At 37.6% G+C, this 25,963-nt stretch overlaps 2 protein-coding genes across 6 annotated transcripts; one reads left to right on the plus strand and one right to left on the minus strand.

Annotated features, from left to right (window-relative positions):
• Positions 1–1,185: 1,185 nt before the first annotated feature.
• LOC103701754 (protein LNK1-like) lies at positions 1,186–16,472 on the plus strand. The gene is made up of 9 exons (XM_088708902.2): positions 1,186–1,335; positions 1,762–1,889; positions 4,480–5,006; positions 5,121–5,418; positions 5,532–5,630; positions 8,851–9,079; positions 9,209–9,495; positions 10,084–10,232; positions 15,884–16,472. The coding sequence occupies exons 2-9, from the start codon at positions 1,839–1,841 to the stop codon at positions 16,029–16,031; spliced, it is 1,788 nt and encodes a 595-aa protein (XP_088565028.1). The 5' UTR covers positions 1,186–1,335; positions 1,762–1,838; the 3' UTR covers positions 16,032–16,472.
• A 4,093-nt stretch (positions 16,473–20,565) lies between these two features.
• LOC103701755 (uncharacterized) lies at positions 20,566–25,351 on the minus strand. Of its 5 annotated transcripts, XR_003384637.4 has the most exons (6): positions 24,830–25,350; positions 24,666–24,719; positions 23,701–23,854; positions 22,042–22,123; positions 21,405–21,492; positions 20,566–21,247 (listed from the first exon to the last, which is right to left on the minus strand). XR_003384637.4 is itself a non-coding variant. In XM_008783916.6 (5 exons), the coding sequence occupies exons 1-4, from the start codon at positions 25,265–25,267 to the stop codon at positions 21,449–21,451; spliced, it is 690 nt and encodes a 229-aa protein (XP_008782138.3). In that variant the 5' UTR covers positions 25,268–25,346; the 3' UTR covers positions 20,566–21,247; positions 21,405–21,448. The 5 variants fall into 5 exon arrangements, 4 of the variants coding, with proteins under 4 accessions (XP_008782138.3, XP_008782139.3, XP_017696978.3 ...); XM_008783916.6 differs by lacking the exon at positions 22,042–22,123 and having other exon boundaries at positions 24,830–25,346; XM_008783917.6 differs by lacking the exon at positions 22,042–22,123 and having other exon boundaries at positions 20,566–21,307; positions 24,830–25,346.
• Positions 25,352–25,963: the final 612 nt, after the last annotated feature.

A 25,963-nucleotide genomic window follows, 5' to 3' on the forward strand; every position in this document is an offset into this window, starting at 1 on the left:
TATGCCATGTTGCTTGAGCATCTTTTGTCGTACCGATATATATAGCAAGCACCGTTTGGAAGTCAAATGAATCATTAAAGCAAAGGCTCAGGTGAAATTGATGTCTACCATCACTCTAAACTTCAATAGGCTTTATGTTAGATTATTAAGAACCAAAACAAAAACATATTAGCTTTATTTGGAAGAATAGGTAAAATCAGATTCAGGTTGTATCTTTGGCGCGGAAGAATGATTGTTCTTATTTCACAATCGATCATCGAATTGTATTTGTATAGATCTCAATGCATTCCAAACTCTTTCATTCATTCATCTACCAGTATAAATTTTAAAGCAACTACTACCTAGACCAATGGTGGATATGTGCGAAGGAAAGGGAATCATTCTTTCACGCAAAAGATACAACCCGTGGCCCCATCTTTTCCGCAGCTGCAGAAGCCATGCTTGAGCTACCGATATGTTATGCTACAGACCAATAGTTCTTTTCAATCTCCTAAACATTTCTCAATTTGTGTGTATTATTGCAAAATAACAAATTTTTTCGGGTCCAACACTTATTCTAGTTTATATAGAAAGGAAATAAGTCGAATCTAAACTATAAATCAATAAGTTCACTAAGTACTTGCGCATGGTATCACCTCTTGCCTCTTAGATAAAAGGACATGGATTCAATTCTGGTTAGCATCCGGATAGGGTGGTATGGTATAGTGGGTAGGGATTGATCTCTTGTGATCTTAAAAAAAAAAAAACAAACCAATAGCTGGCTAATAAACATACCTGAGAGTGGATAATAACTAGCTCCTAAGTATAAGCTCATGTTTTTCTAGCACCGCTATTTAAGTGGCTCTGTGAGCCTAGCTTGAACACTCCTTGTCCGGAAACTTGCATTCTCCTATGGAGTTGGGCTGGCCCAACGAAAGCTCACCCGCGGAGCACGTGCTCTCTTTCGGAGTCCCCAAGTGGGGCCCACCTTACAGCAGCGTGTACGAGAGGCCGCTCACCGCCTCAAACCTCGAGAAGGCGAGAGCCCTTGTCCCGACACGTGTCAGTTCAAGAAGGACCCGGGTCAGCCAGAGCCAATAAAAATTCGGCATTTGATCGTATCCGCTCACGCTCTCTCGTCCACGAGTTTCTGGGCCCCACTGCACACGTCCATCGATGCTCTCCACCGCGAGTTTAAAAATAGAATTTATACCGTTAAAGAAAGAAAAAGAAAAAAAAAAAAACCCTCGGCTGGGTGTGTGAGAGTCAGGACGGGAAAGGAGGCATCCAGAAAGATCGAGTTCGAGCTACGGTCAGGGTTCGGATTAGGGTTTTCGGAACGCCTCCGCTCTTCTGGTGAGGATTCCGGCTTTTCAGCTTCCATTTTGGAGTTCTTGAGCTGGTTTTGTTTTTGGGGAACGGGGGACAAGCTACTTCTGAGTCTCGACAAATTTTGTTTCGGATTTATTATTGGATGTTTATTTACTTCTTCTAAGTTTAGCTGGGGCTCCTCAGCTTCGTTTAGGATTTTTTGAGCTAGTTCTGTGAAAAAAAGCTTTTGCTGAGCCTGGCGTTAGGTTCTAACCGGGGGTTTTCCTCTTTTTGGTGGTTTTATGATTGATTTTCTGATAATTTTGACAGTTTGTTTTGTCCTCTTTAGCTTCACTTTTTGGAGTTTTTGGGCTGGTTTGTTTTAGTGAAGAAGTTTTTTTAGAGTCCTGTGCTAGGTCTTGTTTAGGGTTTGTTTTGGTGATCCTGTGATTATTATTTTTCGTTTTAAAGATTTCTATTGCAGGACTAGATCAACTGAGATTGCGTGGTTGCGAATACGAGATCGGATTCAAGGGAATTGTGCAGTTATGGGCCAGGATAGATTGATGAAGAGGATGTCAATTTCGAACCCTTGCAAGGTAGCTTTGCTTCAGTAAATTCTTAGAATCAAGTATTTCTTTCCTTTTTCCCCCGGGGTGGGGGGTTGTAATTCTTGCAATAATATTATCTAATGTTGTTGATGCACACAGTACATCTGTCCTTGGTGATAAATTTGTAAGTATAATGAATGGGAGTTTAAATGTTCAACGATGTAGGACTTATTTGGGAGAAATTTACCCCTTTTTCCCACAAAAAATAGACTGAAAGCATATATAAGAAATATTAGCAGAATGATTTTAGAGATAAATATGAACTCTGCAAAAAAAATAGGTCGAAGAATAGGTTGTGGATTTGACACCTTTCTTTCTGGTTGGCAACCAAAAATCATAACCCAGTACTGGATAAGTCTTAGAGGGATTTTATTATCAAAACTAATTGATTGAAATCACCAATTGGTAATCTTTCTCAAAAGCGAAACGGTCATAGTTCGATAAGATATTTTTCTTTAAGAACTTCTGGTCTCGTCTTTGGGGACTGCTCGGGGATGGCTTTCAGGACCTAAAGACCTAAGGTGGAAAGCATTATGCTGGAAATTCATCTAGCTGTTCTATGGCAGAAAAAGTGAAAGAACTTGTTGATGAATTGAATATTAAAGTTCATAAGTTTCTGTTTAAGATTTTAAACAAAGGTAATGCTACTAGAATAGGCGCTCTTGCATTTCATGGCAAGTGGAAGTTGTTCGTAGTAGACTTGCTGTAAGAAATTCAGATTGCAGATACTATTCCAGTGCAGAACATAAGGAAAGGAGTGCAATAGATTAGAATCTAAGTGAAAATGTTTCTTCGCATCAATAGTATAAGAAGATCCTTTTTAGTGTTTGTTGTATGGTTCATTGGAGAAAGAAGAAGAACACAAGAGAGTTACAACGGAGATGAGTATGTTTGAGGTCTGCTGTTAAGTGGAAATTTAGTTTCCACTTTGGGCCTGCATATGATATATTGTGGACTTTGAGATTTAGAAGTGGCTTCCTAACAAGTTTTGAGTGCACCACTTAGCATTATGGTGAACACACATCTAAAAAATCTGTTGTGATCATAGGTGGGCCTGGAGTGGAAACCAAGTTTCCACTTCTCAGTGGACCCTAATAGAGATTAGGAAAAAAAGAAAGAAATAAGTAAAAGAGATAGGAAGGAAAACTAGAAGGGATTGAGCTGGTCTTTAACTCCTCCATTTTCTCTTGCAAAAGAATCCTGTATGCTGCCTTTTTTGGATGGCAAACCATTTCTGTGATCTTTCCATGATATCTTTAGCATAAATGATAAGGCACTTTGCAATTCAATAATTAGTTTCCATATGGATGCTCAAAAGTATGGTACACCATACCAATTAGTACCCGTATATATTAGGCAAGCCGTACCCTGCCGGTGCCAAACCAATATGCAGTACGGTGGGTGTATTGAGTGTCGATATGCCGAACCAACTCCTGTACCAAGCATACCGACATTGTTCCAAGATGTTACTAGTATGGGGTCCAGTATTGAGAAGGTGAACCTTACTCAAAAGTCAAAACAATACTAAATTGCGAAATTTATTTCCTATAGTACCATACATATAAAGACACAGAACTTTTCAGCATCAACCCAACATCTAAAGTAAGATCTATACATACAAGTCCTACTGAAGAAACGAATTGAAGATACACCAAAATTTAAAAGGAAACTAGTATTTTCTTATAATTTCTGATTTGCTGCCTTAGAGAGCAAGATGGTCCTATGGAGTCGAGTTGATCGGGTCAAGTTTCGAGTTGACTTGGTGAGTTTTTGAACCATGGGTTGGCTTTAGTTTAGCACAATGAGGCTCGGTTTGAAGTTAATTGAGACGATCTTTACTCGTCTCAATTACTTGGCTCCTAATCTCGAAATTAATTTGAAACCAAGCCTCAGAAGGAGCCTAAGAAGAGTCCAGCTCAATGATTCTTAGCTTGATAAGGCTTGATATTGGGAATATTATTTGTAATATACATGTAAGTGTATAAGTAACTATTGGAATATATCCAACAGCTGATGCGTGGAGTGCTTGAGATTAAGGCTTTGCTTAGTGGATCATTTAGTTTGTCTAAAACAGGTTAAACTTTAATTTAATTTTGAATCAAGCTGGAAGCTTGCTTCAATTGAAGTATGAAGCAAGCTTGATGTAAGCTTGGCTAGTTTCAGCTCCATTTAATGTTATCAAGCAAATCAAATTTAGCCATGTCTTTGGCTTGGTTAGAAATTAGGCTTGATCAAATAGTGACCTTCAGGCTTAAAATTAATTTCAAGCCAAGCTTGATCATATTCTGGCCTGATCAAGCTTGACTGGATTATCCCCTATGTATTTGTAAAAGTATGATACAATAAGTGTTCAATTATCTGCTATTGATTACCCCAAGCTTAGCTTCCTTTGACACTGAACTGAAAAACATTTATCAACTTAGGCCCAATTTTGTTATATCAATCTACTGATAACATATAAGGATGTCATCTTAAAACCTTTGCAGTCATTTTTGCTTGTCTACCTATGTTGAAATATCTGTTAATTAAAATAGTTAAAGCTAAAAAAAACTGCTAATTTCTTTGAATATTTTTTCAGCTGATAGATAATTTGTGGGATGAATTTGCTCAAAATGATGTTCTTGTCATGCCTTATCGAGGTGGTGAAGTGAATGAATCAGTGGATGTCAGTGGTGCCTACCAGAAGTCACGGCATGTAGGAAGTAATGTTGGAAAGAGCACTGGTAGCAGAGGATTGACTAGAACTGTACTCTGGAAGAAAGAAAAACCATATCTGTTTCCTCCTATGAATTATGGGAACCCTGATCCTGAGTGCATTCCTAATGCCATTATGAGAGTGTCCCAGGATGCTGAAGTCTCTGATAGTTGTATAACGGACTGCACCATAAACCCAGATAGCAATATATTTTGCACAGGAAACTCTATCGTTGGGACTGGTGGTTCAACAGATAGGAGCAATGACTGCTGTTTCTTATTTGATGATGCTTCTCCAGCTGTTAAGGATACCGACCTTTTGGAAAATGGACATGAGGACAGAGAAAATGATCTTGCATATTATGACTGGCCTGATATCGCCAATTTTGAGGATATTGACAAAATGTTCAGGTAGTTTGATGAAATGTGTTTTTTCCTGACATCTCATTTTATATTTTGTTTAAAATTTCAACAATGAATTTTATTTTCATTCATATATGTATGTTTTGATTTTTGGAGAAACAGTGATTCCACATCTGGACAAGGGTGTACAGACAACGCGAACGAGCTATCATGGTTTCCCTCTTTGTCACACTCCATTTATGGTTCAGAAGTTACTTCTGATCCAGGCTTACAATCCTCATGTTCAGAGTTGAGTATGCTGAATAACGCATTGGAACATCAGTCTGCGAACATCAACTTTTCGCCTAAAATTGATTCACCATCTGCTATTAATGATAATTCATCTACTGTTGGCTATCAACTTAATGTCGATTTGTTGGATGCTGGTGCTGGAAATAATGACAAATTTGCATCCAAAAAAGTATGTAGCATTTATCTCTTTCACATTGCTCTTGAATGTTTATGGCTGGTAGAGTCAAATAATTTCACTTTTTAATATATTTTTCTGATAGACATTTGATGTCTATGTTCCAGTTTTATGATCAGAGGGATGAGATGAAGTTATCAGCTCTTAACCAGACTTGCAGTGGAAATGGCTTTAGTGGATCGGAGGACCTAGATATGATAACTGCTGTAAGTTTCCAGAGACAATCCCTGACCTCATTGCCAATTTATAAGAAGTTTCCCTTCCAAATGATTATCTTTTGAATTCTGTTTTGACAACAATTTATGGTCAGACAATAAAGGTTACATGTGGTTTAATACCATGAAGAGATGGAAACGCAAAATATAATGAATACGTAGGCCATTAGGCTACACGCTGCCGAAAACTTGCAGGTTGTGAGTGGCTTTTCACATTCAATACCAGGCTGTTGACCCCCCATTGACAGATTGAGAGCTCATCACATCCTCATTGACTACTTGGAGATTAGTCTTGTAGTAAAGCAGGATTGATATGATCCATGCTCATCTCCTTCTCAAGCATAACTGGCCATTGGCCTACCAGATGTCATATTCATTGTTCTGTAGCCATCTGATGGAAGAAGTCGTTAAATAGAATAGCAGGTTGGCTACTTCTAAACTGATTCTACTACTCATGCTTATAAACTTATTCTGAGTTTCATAAGCTAAAATAAACTCTGCCTTGAAGAGTTTCATAAGCTAAGATAAACTCTGTCTTGAAGAGTTTCACATATTCTTCACCTCCATAATATCATCTGTTCTGATCATTATCTCATCAATCATCATCCATCCCATGTTGCTGGCTTATTTGTTGATTCCATCATTCACATGGAAAATGATGAGGCTGACTTGCACTGTCTGAAAAATTTGTAATGAAATTTGGCATAAAAGACTTTGAAGAGATCCGCTACCTTCTTGGTGTATAACTTCTTTCGTTCTCAGTTAAAAATGGTTTTGTCTGGAACTCAATAAATTTGGTACGCAAGACCCCAAACTTATTAAACACCTGGTAACCTGAACCATATATCAACTATGCCTGATGGCAATCTTCTACTGAATTCAACTGCAAACAAAGGCATGACAGTCAGATGATATTACAATCTCAGATTAGTTATCTCTTATGCCGTAAATCATCTTATCATCAAATGTAGTTATTATCTGCCACATCATCATCCGTGTTTATGAAGTTAATTGTTACATAATTTTATCATTCTCATGAAAATGATGGAGCTGGCTTGCTTTGTCTTAACAAATTTCTGATGAAATTTGACATACAAGGCTTGGGAGAGCTCCACTTACTTCTTGGTATATAGCTGTTACTAAGATTTCTTTAGTTCTCAGCTAAATTTAGCTTTCTCTTGACCTCAATAAATTCTGTATGCAAGATCCCAAACTTATTGTTACTCCTAGAACCTTAATTATGATCAAGTAAGCCTTACGGTGATTGTCTACTGAATTTAGATTCACACAAAAAGCATCACAGACATATTTTAGCATCTTGGATTAATTATCTCTTATTAAATATGTATTTGTCACTTTAATGTGCCCAATATGGTTTATTATGCTCACATTCTCCTTACACTTTGCAACTCTAAGGAGCAAAATGTAATTCAGTGTAACAAATATGTATCACAGGTTTAGATGCATATCACATTCTTCTTTTAATATCAGACGTACATTGAGTGTACAAATCGAGTTTGTTATGTACAGACACCCTCTAGTGTGTAGCCTTTCATATGTGGTCTCAATCAGAGCTACTATAGTCTCCCATCTTGACTCCTTTTTTAAGACTCCTAGGCTTACTCTAAATATAAATAGTAAGGTTCGCCGTCTCGGTACCAAACCCCATACCAGTGCCACACTAATACTGTATTGGTACGGTATGGTACGGAGTCTTTTCGGCGTACTAAGTGTTGGTATGCCCCATACCACCCAGTTCAGGCCATACCGGCGAACCATGATGAATAGTGTCTTGCACATTGGGTTCAAGATCTTGCGAGTATAAATATTTCCATGAAAGACTATATTTTAGTTGCCCGACTGTGCTCTTGAGCTACAATTACTTTTCAAGCATTTTGAATTTGAACTAGTTCGGTGGTCCTGATTCAGGATGCTAATCTTTGTGTTTCTCTTTTGTTTCTCGAGCAGCAGACAGATCTCTGTTAACTGTTTCACTTGAATACTGCTGACTACTCTGTTAACCAATTGGCATTTTCCTTGATGAGCTTCAACATATTCACCTTTATGAGTGCTCTTATCTGTGATATCATCATGCACCAGAGATGATCTAATCTTTCATTCTCTCACTGAGCATATTTAGTTGAATTACCATGTCGTGCTTAAAATACATGTAACCTGATGAACTTAGTCTCCTATGTCTCATCCTTAGGGTAGCTGTTTGACATCTTCACTGGAGGACTTCTTAAAGCAATATGTCTTCTCTTCTGCTCCAAGCTTTTATTCAACTTGTAAATAAGTGAAGAGAATAGAGATAATGTGGCATATTTAAGTAGCATGTTGGTACTCTATTTGCTACAATGCATATATTCCATTGATTTTGTCTGACTTTGTGAAACAGAGTATGTGAAAAATATGGCTGAGGGCATTATCTCATTTGATTCGTTGACATCTTTGAATCATCAATCAGGATATCATAAAGAGGGCATAACCCGTTAAAGCTTGGATGGATAAGTCGAACCAATTAACAAAACAAAAAGAGTTCAATTTTTATAGAACTGAGGACTATTTAAAATTTATGCAACAACGGAAAAACATAGTTTAAAGTTGCATCTGTTTCCACTTGTAGGTCATTGCATTGATCGATAGGTTTGTGTTAGCCACGTGCTAGATGTTCCATTTCTTCAAGTAGTGGCAAAATACTACCATATCTCCATGGAAGAATCAAAATTACATGTTCAATTATGGGATATCAAATTTCTCAAGGTCTATACATTGTACTTTCCTGAGTTTTGGAATTAAAACAGATTGCAAGAGCATTCCAGGGAATCTTGTTTTGTGCTTGAACCAATTTTGTTTTGTTTAACCTTTTTTTTTCCATCTGATTACAATAAGAACTGATTATATCTTATGAATCTTATATTTTGATACTAGCAATCTTAAAAAGAATTTGCCTTGTCCTTTTTCTTTATCCTTTCTGCGACTTAGTAATGAAAGTAATTTCTGTAATGACATGCTGACCGAGCTGCCAAACTTTTTTAATGGAGTATGATTTTAACTTGACCTTCATAATGCCTTTTTAACATTCTTTCCCTAGACGACTTATGTTTTTACTTGTGATGTTAAAATACCTTTGAAATGGAAATCACTACAAATGCTGGATTGTTTCGCTTTTTAAAACTTGATCTTATTCATAAATTTGAACATAATGCAGATTGAAAGCCAACACTCGTCAGAAAAAAAGATAATACAGCAACTTGCAGATCAGAAGCATCCCTCTTCTGCTGTTTCAGCTTCTGAAGCATACCAATCTGAAAATATGCTGGAGCAAAAGCATTTCTTGGGATCTGCTTCATCAAGTTACATGCACACTTTCAATCCTTATTCAGACTTGGAACCTAGTTTTCCTGCACATCAAGTTACATGTACACAAACGACATTAAGTAAGGCATTCAAAAATGTTACTGAACTTTCCTCTTCTCATAGAGTCTTGGATCATGTTACAACTGATTCCTACCAACGCATAAAGAGGTTGCCTAATGAATCATCTTTGCCTCCAACAATGACATCAGAGGGAAAAATGGAGAAACATAGACAGCAGTTACATGGTACAATGACTGTTGACCACAGGCAACAGCATGCATCGTGCACAAGTAAAACTATGGTTCTGAAAAATCAGCACAAATCTCAGCATGAGATAGGATGCAGCAGTGAACAAGGAGAAGGAAGCATAGAACTTTCCGCCATTGGGATGGATTCTTCTTTAGTGCATGAGAACTCTTTCATGACAACTATTTCTTCTGATGGCATCTCGCTAGAACCAACCAGTTTTCAACAGCTTCAAGACGTTATTGATCAGGTATAGCTACTTATCTTGGGCCTTAAAATACAATTCGTGTTAGAGCGTATGTATGTTGTAACATATGATCATTTTGGTGGTTTCCTCACCATCATTGGTGACTGCATTCTTTTGAGTATGTATTTACATTGAGTCATAGCTTAATAAGCATTTCACATTTTACCCATCTTAGCTTCTTCCTTTTCTGAACCAACACTTCCATCCACAACATTCAATGCGAGAATTTCTACTTTGCACAAGTATTTCTTGTAATATGCTATTGTTGTATATTAGTACTTGCAGCTTGCATCTGTCTAACTTGGTGATTCCTTTCTGTTACCAGAAAATACCTTTTGACCTTGAGTATTAGCTTTCTGAAAGTATAATTTCCCACTTTTTAAAATTGTGCATCTTAAAATAACTAGTTGTTTGATCTTTGATCTTTCATGGACTTCGCATTATAATGTGTCCAATTGTAGTTTTGGGAATTACTTTTCTTTCAAAGAAGCTTGCCACTTTTTGAATATGCTGTGCTTTATAAATCCCTGTGCAAGTATGTGCACATGATATGGGCAAAGTGACAGTAACTTTTGCCATTTTATTTTTCAGTTGGATGTTAGAACAAAGCTGTGCATGAGAGACAGTTTATACCGTTTGGCAAGGAGTGCTAGACAAAGACATAATTTTTCTAACACAAGCAATTGCAGCAGAGAGAGTAGAGATGCAAGAGGCATCCAAAGTACAGAAACATCAGATATGTATGGCTAATCATGTTCTGGTTTTAAAATAAAAATCATTTATAATTCTAGATTTTATGATTTTAATAATATTCTATGCTGTCTTGTTGGTGATATGATAGTTTAGTACACTATAAAAGTATAAATGGTTAGTGATCATTTCTCCTTGAAGTTTGAATACGTTCTTTCATGACATGATTTCCAATTCTTGATGTTATGAACTATTAGCTTAATCTTAAATTCTTTTAGGAATCTACAAGATAATTTTGAAGATGATTTCATCATTTGACTATGTATTATGTACTACAGTAATGAGCCATTAGGTCAGTGTTAATTAATATGTTTTAAATGTTTCACCATAAGTAGCATTAAGATTATATGTGTACACTGGGATTATCTAGTAGGAAAGCTCACCAAGTGAGAAACCAACACTATAAGATGAGACTCATGGAAGCATTGTGTGATTTAATGGAATGTCAAAGATTCTCTTTTCACGAAATGACAAATATGATTATGCAAAAGATAATAGTACTAAAAAGTTTTTTTTTTTTTAAAACAATTATTTAACTTGGTCCACTAATAAATTGGGTGATTGCCAATGGGACTTTGGTCCATGCCATAGAAAGGTGTGTTCCCATTATTATTCTCAGAAAAAAGTTTTGATCCATGCCGTTCATTAATTCCTTGTAACAATGCCAAGCCAATGCATACTAACACATGTAGGTATATTTATGCATAAAAGAAAAAGGATATTTCTTATAACTCCATTATCGTTTATGCACAGGTAAGACCTGCCCTATGTCATTTTTCTAACATGACAAAGTGCAATCTTTCAAAATCTTCATGGAAAACCCTGTTATTAAGTTTCAAGACTGAAACTTATAGGGTTTAATTGTTTGCTTTGCTTTATATAACTAAATTATGGCCTTTATGCCCTTAGGTTACATGGTTAATGCAACATGATGCCCTTAAGGTACATAGTTAACCCCAAAGCTAGCCCTACTGCTAGATCCACTCCATCTTGTCAACTTGGATACCACATAAAAGAAAAAGGATATTTCTTATAACTCCATTATCGTTTCTGTGCAGGTAAGACCTGCCCTGTTTCATTTTTCTAACATGACAAAGTACAATCTTTCAAAATCTTCATGGAAAACCCTGTTATTAAGTTTCAAGACTGAAACTTATAGGGTTTAATTGTTTGCTTTGATTTATATAACTAAATTATGGCCTTTATGCCCTTAGGTTACATAGTGAATGCAACATGATGCCCTTAGGTTGCATAGTTAACCCCAAAGCTAGCCCTACTGCTAGATCCGCTCCATCTTGTCAACTTGGATACCACCTCAGGCCCACCCTAAGTTCTCAAAATCCACCCCTTGCCCTGTCTTTCTTATCCCCATGCCTAGCCCTAGTGAGACCCACTGAGAGACCCATCCCAAGTCCCTAGTCCTCGTGCCACCTTAAAGATCCCAATAAGAGAACTCCTTCCCTTCTTTACCCTAGCCTCCCACTCCATTGATATCCCACATTAACCGTAGGCCATGGCTTCCACTACTAGTGACCTGGTTTGAAGCTTGCGTTCAATCCTCCCTCCCCGGTCTTCATGCTAACCCTCGGACCTAATCATTGCTTCAGCCAATAGCCTTAGCTCTAACATCAACATCCATCCCTCAAAAGCTACTTATTAAATGTGTTGGGTTTAGGTTTTGGTTTTTGACCTGTCTAATAAACATATTAGGTTTAGATTGGCTATTTTTCTTAGGCCTACATCTCAACCCGATGCAAAACTGGCCTGACCCAATCCATTGCCACCTTGATAGAAAGTGATCAATTATATGGATCATTGACTTGGATGACCCATAATGCATTTTGTCATAGGGCATAGAGGAAGGAGGGTGGGGAAAAGGTTACTTAGGTGGCTAGTAAGGACAAATTCTGAATTAAAAGAAGGCCAATTTATTACCAAGTTCTTATTGTAAGAAGTTTACCTTTTTAGGAGGGAAGGGGAGGAATCATGGAGTTATATCAATAATGTGCATGTCTTGGTCGCAGGTTTGAAAAGAAAAGGTTAGTTGCATATAGAATTACAATGCACCGAGTCACATGCAAACTCCCAAAAGAATAAACCCATCTGAGCTAGTCGAATTGTTCGGTTTAGACTAGATAGCATGGAGGCATTGATGGCTTGACTCCTGTTGCCTGGTCAAGAAAATGTGAAATTTAATGACCTATTGAACACATTTGAGCTGACTTCGTAGACCCAATTGATTCAACTTGACTATTTGTATATGAAAATCCATATGATTTAACTCGATCCAACATCAAACAACTCGCCATAATTCAGTTCAACTCAACAAACTAGACTTGAAGCCAAAACCTACCATCATGTCATGAAATATGTTTGACCTGAACTCATTGAATATTAATTTGGCTATAGTCAATACAAAGTATTCATGTTAATAAAATTTATACCATGTCTTTTTTCATTTGGCCACGAGATGGGGGGAAACCTATGAAGGATACTGATTTTGTAAATAATGTGAATTATATGAAGAGAAATGGAGGTAAAAGAGAAATGATAATTAAGAAAGAGACTCGAAATAAAAATGGTCCAACTCTAGCTAGGCTTGAGCTTGGTTGAGAAACCCCAGCTCGAGCTTGGCTTTCTGAAGCTTGAAAACTGAATTTTGCCAAGCGCAAGCCGAGTCAAGCATTTTTAGGTTTAGCTTGACAAGAGGCTGAAAGCTCGCAAGCTCTGTTATGAGCTCAGCTCGATAAGGAGCCCAAATCAGCCATAGCCTAACTCAAAATCAGTTGTATAAAGCAGGAAAAATGTGAAGCTTATACCAAAAAAATAAAAAAGTTCATCAAAGAAAAAAATTATGCCTGTACAGAATATAATGATACTGACCTACTATAAAAATGCCATGACTGAAAACAATCAATGGAAATGGCATAATTTGACATCATTCTTTCAAGAAAATCACATGATAGCAAACAACCACTTAAACTAAAATTAGATATCTGACCATTGTTTATGGTTGAGCATTATATGACCATAAAAATTAAAACCAATTTCAGGATTTCAGCTAAACTGATCAAACAATTGTCACGCCAACAAGGTTTGATGAACTATTGTTGTGAGCTAACAGCACCTAAAACCTAAAAGCAATTTCAGCTTTTAGTCAAAGAATCAAGAAAGCAAATAAATCAATGTAAACTTGATCGATCTTGAAGTACTGGAGTCTTGTGAAGAAACCCTAGAAAAATAACACCAGGGTTTTGAAGAGAGGATATTGCCAAGATCTCGAAGCAATGCTACTGGGATCTCAATCCAATGGAGGATCTCAAGTTGAAGCCAGAAAGGTAGAGGAGAGTTGGAAAGGTCCAGAAAGAGGAGTGCAGGCTGGTTAGGCAGAGAATAGTTGAAGCTAGAGAGATAAAAGTGGCTGGTCGGAGTGGGAGATGGGGAGCTGGTGATGTAGTGCAGCAATGGGAACCAAAGTTGGAGGGGCAACAAGGATGCTGTAGAGGTGGAGGATGACATAGGGAGAAGCATAAAGAGTGATTTGATCGTCGAGATTAGACTTTGAAGATCATCCTACAAATTGAAGCTATCTAAATCATGGTCCGCTGAACTGGTACCGATAGGCATACTGGTGGCCTACCAGACCGGTTTGGTACCGGTTTGGACCAATTCGTACCAGTACTGAACCAATTTGTGGTACCCACAGCGTGGCGCGCGGTTTCCAGCGCAGGCGCGCTGCCCAGCGGGCACGCGGGAGCGCACGTACTGCGCGTACCGGTACGGTTCGCACCGGTACGCCTCTGTACTGGTCGATTCCGGCCCCAGAAGGGTCGAAACCGTTTTCCACCACTATACCGTACCGGTCAGGGGCCGGACCGGTACGGTACATGTTGAACCGGCCGGTACGGAGTGGTATGGTACGTGCTGAATTGAAGAACCCTTTGTTTGGTGAAGTTCTCTCCGAAAAATTGTATTAATATGTCAAAAGGTTACCTTCATACAATGTATTAGAAGTATATATAGGCCATGACCCTAACCCTAGTTCGGGCATTAAATCCGGTATAAAATCATTCTCCAAAATAGAACTCGATAATAAGAAAATATGCTAAAATTATTCAACTACAATATTGAAACCCATCTAAAATTCAATATTGTCTCCAACAAAAAATTTATAGGAAAATCCAGTGAAAACCTTTGAATCCACTGGCTCCTACGAAGCTTGGTATGGTCTAGCTGGTTATAGTACTTGTTTTTTGCAGCTTGTGCTGCACCAGAGGAGATTTGCTAAAGTGGGTTCATGGATTTGAGAAGTGAGAATTAGAAAGATTTAGGGCTTAAGGCCTTCAACCAAGTTATCACTGGTCGATAGATTCAGCCATTGGATTTTAATCCAACAGCTAAATCTATTATCAATCAGCCAAGTTGTTCAGCCATTGGATCATTAATAAATAATTATATCATTTACTAATATCACATATATTTAAAATTGGCTTGTAAGCCAAAACTGAACAAGCTGAAAGCAGCTCGAGCACCAATAGTTCACTAAACAAGTGAACAGAGGGCATGTCGAATTTCAAGCCAAATACAAGCTGGCTCATGAACGGATCATTCATTTGACAGTCCTAGAGGGTGCCATAAATCACCTCTAAACAGTTTTTTCTTATCAAGAATTTCAGGATTAGGGATCTAACAACTCCCCTGCATCCTCTAATTCTGTTTCTTAATTTATGTTTCTTATTTCTTCCGTTTTTATATATACTTAAGACTGGATAAGATGCCCAAATGTCCAAACTGGCCATGAATATTTTGATATTTGAATGGAGTAGCTTCACAAAGGATGATTCAGTAATTTTCTTGCTAGGGCGATTTTCTAGGCTCATCTTGGATGACCTGGATTTTGTGACAGCTGTGAATTTATGGCTTCTATGCTATGAACTTTTGCAGTTTGCTTTTATAAAATTCTGACAGTTATTAGCAATTGTTACATCTTGAATCTCATACAACTGCACGCCAACCCAAACTAGTAAGTATCTGACATTATCGTGATTTTGGACCTCGATCCCAGAGTCTATGGCAGTGTATACTGCCTAAGGGGTATCATGTCCCAGGACCTTGCCAATTGGGGTTGCATGTGGAACAGTTCAATGTGGCTTCCACATGCACAATTCTCACTGTTCACTTGCATAGTCCATCCATAGATGGGCATACAAAGTGGTGCCACTGTGGTGTGCTCAAGTGTTTGTCAACCTGTGAACCTAAAATAATGTCTAGCAAGACCACACGCACGACGTCTTTGAACCCCATCCTAGCACAGTTTGAATAACACCTTCATCAATTTCAAAGCACTCCTTTTTTTTAGTTACATTAAAATTAAAAAAATCCTATCTTTAGCTTTAGCATGCTCTGTTATCCTCCTTTTTCAGTCCTCTTATTGCTACAAATATCTCAGTGAAGCATGTGACGCAATTTTTTTTTCCTTCAAATTAACCTATATATAGGAATACACTAAATGAGAATTAATGGTTAAATATTATTGAGATTTCCCTATAACAAGAACTTATCACCGAGAGCAATGAGTTGTTCATTAGTATTTCCTTCCTGTCTGCCATCAATTTTTTGTTTGACACGTGTGTTTTAGCAGGTGTGAAGAACTTACAAATGCTGAAACTGGAACAAATCCAATAGATCGATCTGTAGCTCATCTACTTTACCACAAGCCTTCAGGCCCTTCTACAGGACCTGCTGATGATGCCATATCATTCGAGTCTCGCATCATTGTAAGTTGGTAGTTGTAGCAGTTTGAACTTGCTGAGCAGTGATCAACAATAAGAAAAACTCCGCACTCCAGCAACATTCTTCTCCTTGGAAACTATCATTTGTAAGTAGACTACTCAAAGATAGTGCATGTATATTAGTTACACTTCGGTGGTAAGTTAAGAGAGTGATGAAATATTGTGTATATACTTGTATGCCTCAAAGATTGTTAGGGTGCACTGACATGTATTTAGCTGATGCTTGTGCTAAGCTAGTACGTGCTGGTATTTTTGCTTCTCACTGTGCCACTTGCACAAACCAACTAAAGCATTGAACTACGCAATGAAAAAAGCATATGGTGTAGCCATTGGAGTGTTTTGTGGAGCTCAGAAGAACCGGAGGTATTTACAGCTACTATGATTGTAACAAGATAATAGACTGTTGCAATTAATTAATATTCCATTATTGTTGTTACCTGTATTGTGTATTAAACTATTGATTCATCGTTGTTACAGACGTTCATCAGGCCTTTGTGTGAAATCAGTGGGAGACATGTATAGGACATCTTTCTGAGTACATTTTGTACTCATGTACGGGACTCTACGTTCATTAAGCTAGTTACCATTCTGGGTGCTTTCTTCACTAACTTGGACACCTCTTTTGTTTATATAGAAAATCGTGACCGTTTCCATCCTGATTCCTGGAATTAACGTGAAACTCTACGAGCTCTTAACGAAGATCAGTTGTGTTGGTTCTGAATACAGCAATCGATATGGTTCGCATACCATCCATGTCTACGTAGCGAAGAGATAGCGTACCTTCTTACTGAGAGTCGCTCAAAACTCGGTTATTCTCAAACATGCGTCTTATTGGCATTTTAATAGCTTGTTTCTGCTTCATAATCTCTCAGAATAATCAGTTTTAGAGTGCACTTAGCATTGCTTAAAAATAAGTCGATGGCAGACACAGAGGAAACACTAATTAACAGCATATTGGAAGTGATTTCTCAATGGGGGGGACAACATTTCAGGGAATTTAGAAAAACTCGTCTCTATCTTATGTTTATTTGAGTTGGCTACTTTCTTTGTTGGATGTAATTAACTTCAGCTTACTCAGAGAATCCAATGGACTTACAGGCGCGCAAGTGGATGGATCAAACCTAAAGATTAAAATATCAAGTATATGTTGGGTCCAACCGTCCAAGTCCTAAATCGAAGAGCATACGTGAATGGTATTGGATTTTTAAGATAGCTAAATTTATCCCTACGATCGTGAAGGGTTCAAAATGATCTTGGGCATGCGATGCACTTGAGAAGGAGGTGTACTAGGCGCTGCCATAAGAGCAAGATAATCCCTCTGGGGCCGGTGATTAAGATACTCTCAAGGTATAGGCATCAAAGTTCCTTGTTTGTCTCCAATCAAACTCAACCTCACTTTATCTAACCCGTTTACACCTGGTCACACTTGATCCAATCCCATCTAACCTAATCCAACTTAAATCTGGCTACTTATCATACTCAGTCTTACTCGATCATACCTGATCATGGCTATTTAAATCAATTATACTCAACCTTATCTAAACCTAGCCATCTGATCCAGTCTGGCTTCACCTCATATAACCGTTCTAACCCGGTCATACCTCATGTACACCTAGAAAGCCTATAATCTACACTTGCATCTGAATTGAATCCAACATGAATCCAACGTAGGCTTAGACTAGACCACACTAACATCACCCGTGATATCCTCACACCCCTCTCCATTAGCATAGATGCATTTTATGACCCTCTTTGTACCTATTTTGCTAAAACACCCTTTTTTATGGACTCCATCATCCCTTCTCTTGGATCACTCGTCTCTTTGTACGACAAATGGCACTCAAGTAAGCTTCCACTTTATTTTTATGATAATTCCCAATAACCAACTCAATTCCTCACCATCTCCCCTAAAGCCATATATCGACCCAAAACTATTCTCCCGGATGACCGCCTTTGCACCAATCCCAACCCCAAGTAAGGACAATGGTGAGATATCCTTTAACAAATTCTCTTTTTGCTGTGCAGCAGGCTAATTTCGCTCACGAATCAGTACATTTTTCTATAAGCATGCTATTTGCATTCCAAGGACATCATATGGTCTATGGAGGATGCTCTTTTAAGATGCAGAGGCATGGTTACATGCTCATAAACCCAGCCTATTGTAACTCCCATGCTATCTTGATGTTGATAAGCGTATCTATGAGTCTGAATTCACAAATCCTCAGCATTCTATACATTACCTGAACTTAAGATTTATATAGCAAGTTTTGATAATGCGTCCACTATGTCTCTAGCTTGTTTTGTAAGTTTGTAAGATGATGTCTTAATAAGTGGCCGAGGCTGACAGTTGCCTATGTGGTTAAGCATATGTAACTTAATTTTAAACAACCTTAATTTTATTTTATTTTTCAAGCTAATCACTTTCTATTTTGTCTCCAGACATTAAATAATCTCTCTTTTACCAAGATTTGAATCCAATATTAATCTCAATAAATTAATTTTACTGTTTTTTAATCACAAGAAAATTAGTTTAGATTGTTATATGGATTATTATATGGATCATATAATTTTATGAGAATTTAGCCTCATTCTGATATTGTTCGCCACTATCCCTGACTTTTAACACTAATTTTTTTCTAATACATGTTCCTCTTTGCCATAAAAAACCTATTATAAACTTGGCTACAACTTTGAGTCCTATCCCAAATTTAAATTGACATCCAATTCCTTTTTGAGAACTAAATTAGCTTCCAAATCAATTAAATTTTTGATCTTAATCCAACTTCAGTCCTAATCATGATCCTCTTCATAATCTCCCTGGAATTTTTGGTATGAGACATCTATCCAGTTATAAATATTATGGGGCTGTTTCATTACAAGGTCTGGAAAAACAAGATTTTAAGCAACATGGTTTTATTTGGTTTTGCCAATCATATGTTAGGTATGATGCTAAACCAAGTTTTAGATAAAATCAGTTTCTCATAAAGCCCAATCATTGGCATCATGAGAAACCCAGGGACCCATAATTTTCTCAAGATATGTTGTTATGATCTGAAATCCCACCTTTAATGCTTTCCTCCATCTTTTCTCCTCTTCCTGTCATTCCCTAATTATTTTTATGAAGAAAATCATGACACCCAAACTCTTAGACAATAAAAAGGGGAAGTAAAAGAAAAACCTTTCTTCATCCTTCATAGTGTTTTGATATTCTAAAGTTATAGATTAGTCATTTCCAGAAGAATTTGATGAAGAAATCAGTTATATCTTTTGCAGGAAGGTTCATCTGTGGGTGATACATGCTGGCCGTCTCAGAGGAGCTTCCAGAGGAATACCAGGTATTTCACACCTATGTGTCTATGTTGCAGTGTTGCCATGTTCTGTTGCTTTCTTGCTATTTAGTTGAAGCACAAGTACTTCAGCAGCTACAACTGCAATATGTGCCTCCCAGCCATGCTTGGATGATCATATGCCTGCTTCTTACAGCATGTATCATGTATAAAAATGAACCATTTATTGGATGGGATCTAAAGTTGTCCAACAACTTTGTGAGTTTGTGGAACCAGTTCCAAGTTACTTAGGTCTGACACCAAACAAGACTGGATGATGCATACAATCTTATATAGCTTTAATCAAAAACAATGTAATGGTTTTGAAGACAGTTCAATTTCTTAATGCCAGAAGCACAGCACAGCAATCTAAGTATTGCCTCAGTATTTAATAGTATCACTCTTTAGAAGCAGTCTGAAAGTTGGAAGTGTGCATACATCTGAGTTCCTCTATTACTGATTTCTTTTTTCCGGTCTTATTAGTTCTTTGGGGTTTGTTACATTGAAACCATTTCTCTTCATTTACACATTTTTCATTTTAATAATCTGAACTAATTGAATAACACATCTATTGTCCTTAATAAAGAGAAAAATATGATGTGGATTGAAGAGAAGAATCTAAGATCAAGATCCAATTGGAGTGGATGTTCCAAGTTCTTTTTATGTCAGTTATTCAGCTAAGCAAAAGAGGAGTTTAGCAAGACCCTCGTAACATCATCAAGAACCAACAGCAATCATGTGTATGCAAAAAGGTGATGAGACTAAGGTGGGCTAACAGCCTAAGCTATATTGGTTGACATCCCTCTCCAACTGGGAGAGGTCCAAGGTTCGAGCCCTCATAGAGGTCTGACCATCATATTTTTAGAGAGATACAGACTCAAGTGCGCTACATGAAGAGTGAAAAGTATACTTATTAATGTCGCATTATAAGGAAACTAATTAGCCAGCTGGTCTGTTAGCAGATACCTGATTCTCCATGTATGCTTAATTTTCTAACAATCCACTTTATCCAGTTACAGCCTTGATATATGATGGAAGATCGGACTTGTCTGGACAAGTCTGGTGAAGATTAATTATAGTTATCATTCTTTGTCCTGATTATTTATGAATCCTCTGTGTCAGTCATCTTATTTATCACAAGCTTTTCCAAATCCTTTTCAGCCTCCATCTATGTTAGTTCAGGTCTTTTCCTCCACTTCTTAATCTTTTCTTTTTTTTTTTTATGTGCCCATACCATCTCATCAGTTTGATCTTTAGTTGATGCAGCTTCTATAATTTCTCTATTATACCCATCCCTCAATAATATCATTGATTTTACCATAATTGACCGCAACATTATTGTTTAAGTTTGTTTTATTGGTATAGGGAAAATTATAAACTTCTGCAACAACTACAACATAGCAACTCATCAATCTGGCAGCTTATCTGGATAACATAATTAAGCGGCAACTGCATATCATACCTTTAAAGCATGTCAAGGAGTAATTTTTCCAGACACTGGGCATATGAAGCATTCTACTGTTAACTAAGCTATTGCAAGTAGTTGAGTAGTAGCGCTAGTAGCTTTTCTGGAACCACATCAAGGGGAATGAACTTGAAAAACTGGAGAAATTTCATGTACAACAATCAAACTAAACTTGCAGAATAGTGAAACCTAATATAGAAAGTCGCATTGCTTTTCTAAGGCACAGAGCTAAATATTAACACAACAAACAGAGCTGGCTGGTATTGTGTTCTACTAGTTGCATGATAAAAATCAGATCCATTTAAGTCTTCAATGTATGGTAACAGCTCAAGTAAATGAATGACAACAGAGGAAATTTATGATAATAAAACTCCAAGCCAGACTGCAAGTCCTTTGTTGAGTCCATCAACTGCCTCCAACATCTATAGAAACAAATTTGATTTGACAAAGCTTTCAGCTAAGAAATAATGAAACATATGGTTCTACATGTGAAATAAAAATCATGATATCAATAAGATGCTGCTCATAAAGAGTGAATTCCCTTTGAAAATTTAAAACAAGCAGAGAAAAAGCATATACCATTTTAATTGTGAAGAATCAAAGCAATGTTCAACATTGCATCCTTATCCCCCCTCAGATTGAATCTCTCCAACTGCGTGTCCTTGTCCTGCTAATTAAGCACCAAGCTTCATAAAAATCATGGAGTAACGTTCACACTCAAGGATCTCTCAGTCATCGAGATGTTTCAAGGCACAAAGCCCGTCACTATTTTTTCTTTTTCTGTTTCTTTTTTTTTTTAATTAAATACACACAGACAACAATTTCAAGAGACCTACACATCCTTTCTAATTTCTTAAGCAAAGACAAGAAACCCCAGGGATGAGAAGCCAAACAAATATCATGAGTCTCAGAAGCTCCTTCATTCCCCAACTATAGCTTTTTCATATTATCACACTAAAAATTATAACATAACAAGGATCGTGTACACCTGGTACTATATGCCTGGAGAAATTTGGCAGTGTTAACCTTCCAAAAGATGGTTATCCAGCAGAAGTTTAGCTAGCAAGATTATGCAAGCTGGCAAGAATTATACAAAGAAAATAATGTATTCGACCTACATGTCACAAAACTCCTATCCATTAAGTAACACATTAATAATGAATATAAACACGGAAAGTTTTAGCAAAATAATGTTAATTTGCACTTCTCAACTCACCGAGAGCCTTAATAGCCAGCAGAAACTGTATATTCTGATGAAGAAGAAAGTATGATGCTACCATAAGGTCTCGAGTTAATATCTGACATGCAAAGAACTGATGAAAGAGAAGCATTCTGATGGCATCAAATGGGATTCAATAAATAATGAGCATCTTTTTGATTTGGACTAATGAAAGTTTTTCTTGATGACAAAGACGCTCGTTAGAGTTTAAACATGCCTTATGGGGCCAAACATCAATTAATTTTCTTGTCAAATAGAGATAGATTACAGAAAGTATATGAATTAGTGATCAGCATCTTCAACTTACAGTTTGTGTCTTATAGATGATTATAGTTTCATACATTAGACCTTGCCTTCCTCCCCATCTTGACTCATTTCAAGTCTTGAAAAACCTTGGAGGTTTGCTCACAAAGGTAGGTCTCTCTGCCCACCTGCTGACCCTTCGTGTTTCATGATAAACCCCTCTTTTGTCCATCAATCATGGATATGAAGTTAGAATTAATTTAGAAGAATGTCAGGATAAAAGCTGGTTGTAACAGTCTCACAAAATTTTGTGGATAATATTAATAACTTGGTTCTCATAGCTGACACCATGGATCGAGTAAGATATGCTGTTTAATTGGAGACTAGGATTGGCAACCACTTTATTTAATCTGAGCTGTTTATGCAATTTGCCAAATGTTTGTGTTGCAATTGGTCACAAAAGATGTTTCCTTGTTTTTGTTCATTTAAACTTCTGCTGTGTTTGTTGTATAACTTCTTGCCTTTACCCACATATAAGATACTTTTTTCTTCAACTAATTAAGCAAAAAAAAAAAAGATCTTGCTATTATTGTTTACAAAATTATATCATTATGATGCAAAAATGCATGAACTTAAGAATATAGTCCTTAAGCTTGGGCACAAATTATAAGGTAAGAAGATTGCAGCATCAGTCAAAATAGTGGTTCAACTTAGATGTATACAAAATGCCAGCAAATTTCTGGAGCACATAATACACAAAAATATAGAATTTTATGGTCTCATACCCATTAAGAAAATACCTTTAAGATCTCAAGTTGAATTCCTAGGCCCTTAGCCATATTTAAAGATTTAAATGTCCAAAATTAGTTAAAAGTTGAAATATACTTGAGGTAAGATTTTATTATAAAATCAATGAGATCTTAACTATAAATAGAATCCTGTAGGTGAATGCATGTACAAAAGAAAAGAGTTATTAGGATTTAATATGTTGGAGATTCCAGAAGTCCTCAAAAGGCAATTGATGAATGCATGCTCTCTGATTCAACAGTCAACAGTATGCAATTTAACTATAGACAGAACACATCAAATGAGGAATCTAGAAGACAAAATGCATCAAATATCAATATTGAATTATAGAAAAGCATATATTTTTGTTTCTTAAGTTCACCAACTAGTTATATCAAGCACAACTTACAGATCATCTAGATGGTTTCTCTTCTTGTTTTTTTGTTTGTATGGTTGGTGGTGGGTAGTTGTTTAGAAAGGAAAAACAAGGAAGACTGATAGTTATTTGAACAATGAATGAGATGTGACCCCTAAAGTAACAGAGGCAATAATGGTCAAAAAAATCTCCTTTCCCACAGGTCATACTTGTGGTAAAGAACGTAGCAAAGATTATAGATTAGATATTACCTTTAAGGCCAGACTTAAATCCACAAGCGGTCAAGTGGTTTGCTAGTTTCTCCCCTAACTGCTGCTGCCAATCCTGTGTAACCTTGACTTCAGGTACAACGCAAACGTATGCTGTTTCTGTCTCAAGACTAACGGTGGCAGAAGACACTTGAGGCTGCCGTGCATCCATGTCCAAATATATTTCGCATAACCAGTACAGAAGCAAATTACATCATAGGCAATCAATTAAAATTGTATGGAAATATAATAAGAGTCAACAAATTCATCCACAAGGCAAAAATATTTGTCTACTAAGTCATGGCATCTTGCAATGAACTTATGTAAACAAATTGAACAAGGGAATATAAAATCTATAAAGGGCCGCCCATGCACTAGGCCGCTGCCGGGGTATGGGAAGGGTAGGATATATGCAGTCTTACTCCCACCTGCCGAATGTAGTATATTTCCATGTTTTGAATACATGGAGCAATCTTAATGTTGCACCAAGGCTCACCCCCTGGAATATAGATCTATCAGAAAGCATTTGATGGGACCATAGAGGTTGTTATATAAACGAACACCTTATGGTGCACCCGCCAGATTGCTCGACCCAACATGGCATTGGCGTGGCAGGGGCAAAATCTGACATGGCACGACCAATTCCCATAAATCGCACCAATCTCCTCGTCCTGCCACGTCAGACAGGGAGCTGGCGGCGCTCCATTGCAGTATTTGGAAAGAAATCCTAAATGTTACCCTTAGGAATACTAAGTTCTCACATAAAAGCTTGTTAACCAGTGCTGCCACATCCACATAGTAATGGAAAAGATGCATAGCCTCTTACGTTAGAGAAGACGAAGACTATCATCATGGCGAAACAACTATCTCGAAAATATCTAAAAATCAAAAATTTCCCATTTCACTCATTTGATTCCACTTATAAATAAAGTAGTTTTCTCGAAATTTCACTATAGTCGAATTCTTACCTGACTTTCTAAGATTCGTTTCACGCTCGCAGCGCATCCACCGCAAGACATTCCCTGCAACAAATGTCAACTTAAAACCTAAAAATCGCATTTTCCCCCAAAAAAAATGAGAGCGAAACCAAGAATTTGTCAGAGAAAATAAACAGGAGGAGATGTCAAATTACTCCGACATGGAGAACGATCACGTCAGACCCCAAAACCGGAACCTCTTCGGACTCCCCCGCGATGGACTTCACCGCCGCCTCACCACCGCCCGATCCGCAGTCGCCGCCGCCCCCGCCGCCGCCGCCGCCGAGGGGCCCGCCGCCGCCGCCGCCGCCGCCAGCACCGGAAAAGGCCGCGGAGTTCGATATGGAGGCGAATCTACTCGATACCGGAGCCGTGGGAGAGCTCCGGAGTATATTCCCTCCGAAGAAGATGGGGACGAGATCGAGGGATCTCCGAGAGTCGAGACTCCCAACGCATCGGGCTTTCGAGGAGGAGCAGCAGGAGGAGGAGGGGAATTGTGGGAAGGGAAGACGGAGGTGGCGATAAACGAGGGAGGGTTTGAGGGGTTTGGAGGAGGCGAGGAGGGGTATTCTGGGAAGAGACGCGGACTCCATCGGAGAGAGCTCTTTATCTCTTCTCTCTCCGTTTCTTTGCTCAGATGTCGGTTTTGACGGTCATGAAAGCGGGAGCCAGGAGCTTGGAAGTGGTAGGTGGCGTTGGAAATTATCCATGTGACCAAAATAGCCCTGCAAAATAATAATTTTGCAAAATGACCCAAAAATTTGTTGCATGGAATTTTTAAGAACTTACTTAGCTTAAAATTCCGGGGTCTGAATAGAATTCTTTATTATGTTTCAGACTAAGTTCATAATTTTAGTATCTATTTCCGGAATTTCAAACCTCCTCTAAGATGATAACCAAGTCCTTGGTTTAATCCTTTCTTTGCCTGGATTTGTTTCCATCATTTCAATATTTATCTGTTCTTTTGGGCTCCTTCTCATCATTTTCTCCCCTCCAAGAAAACGAGCCTTATGAACGTCTGCAGGTTAATGATTGATCACTCATATATTAGGCTGAGTCATAAATGGTCTGTTCAAATTATCAAATAAATAGCCCACACATATTGTTATACAAACAAAAACCAGCAATCTCTTGATGGCAAAAGACAAATACCAAAGCATTTGTTCGTTGGATACCTAAGTTCCACAAGAGACATACGCCAACCTAATATCTGATCATCATTAGATTTATTTCCAGGTATAAGACTAATTTTAGATGTCTGATTTGAATAGGTGATTAGATCATTAGTA

Source organism: Phoenix dactylifera, chromosome 12, assembly GCF_051530095.1.
Source record: "Phoenix dactylifera cultivar Ajwa chromosome 12, Ajwa_hap1_PhDact_Kaust_v1.1, whole genome shotgun sequence".
Taxonomy (NCBI): Eukaryota; Viridiplantae; Streptophyta; class Magnoliopsida; order Arecales; family Arecaceae; genus Phoenix; species Phoenix dactylifera.

Coding starts and splice junctions, on each gene's coding strand:
- LOC103701755 (XM_088708903.2), bottom strand. CDS start 25,267: ATGGAGTCCGCGTCTCTTCCCAGAATACCCCTCCTCGCCTCCTCCAAA. Junction 24,720..24,829: donor TGATCGTTCTCCATGTCGGA/GTAATTTGACAT, acceptor CATTTGTTGCAG/GGAATGTCTTGCGGTGGATG. Junction 22,124..23,700: donor ATTTAAGTCTGGCCTTAAAG/GTAATATCTAAT, acceptor TTTGCATGTCAG/ATATTAACTCGAGACCTTAT.
- LOC103701754 (XM_088708902.2), top strand. CDS start 1,839: ATGGGCCAGGATAGATTGATGAAGAGGATGTCAATTTCGAACCCTTGC. Junction 1,890..4,479: donor CAATTTCGAACCCTTGCAAG/GTAGCTTTGCTT, acceptor ATATTTTTTCAG/CTGATAGATAATTTGTGGGA. Junction 5,007..5,120: donor GATATTGACAAAATGTTCAG/GTAGTTTGATGA, acceptor TTGGAGAAACAG/TGATTCCACATCTGGACAAG.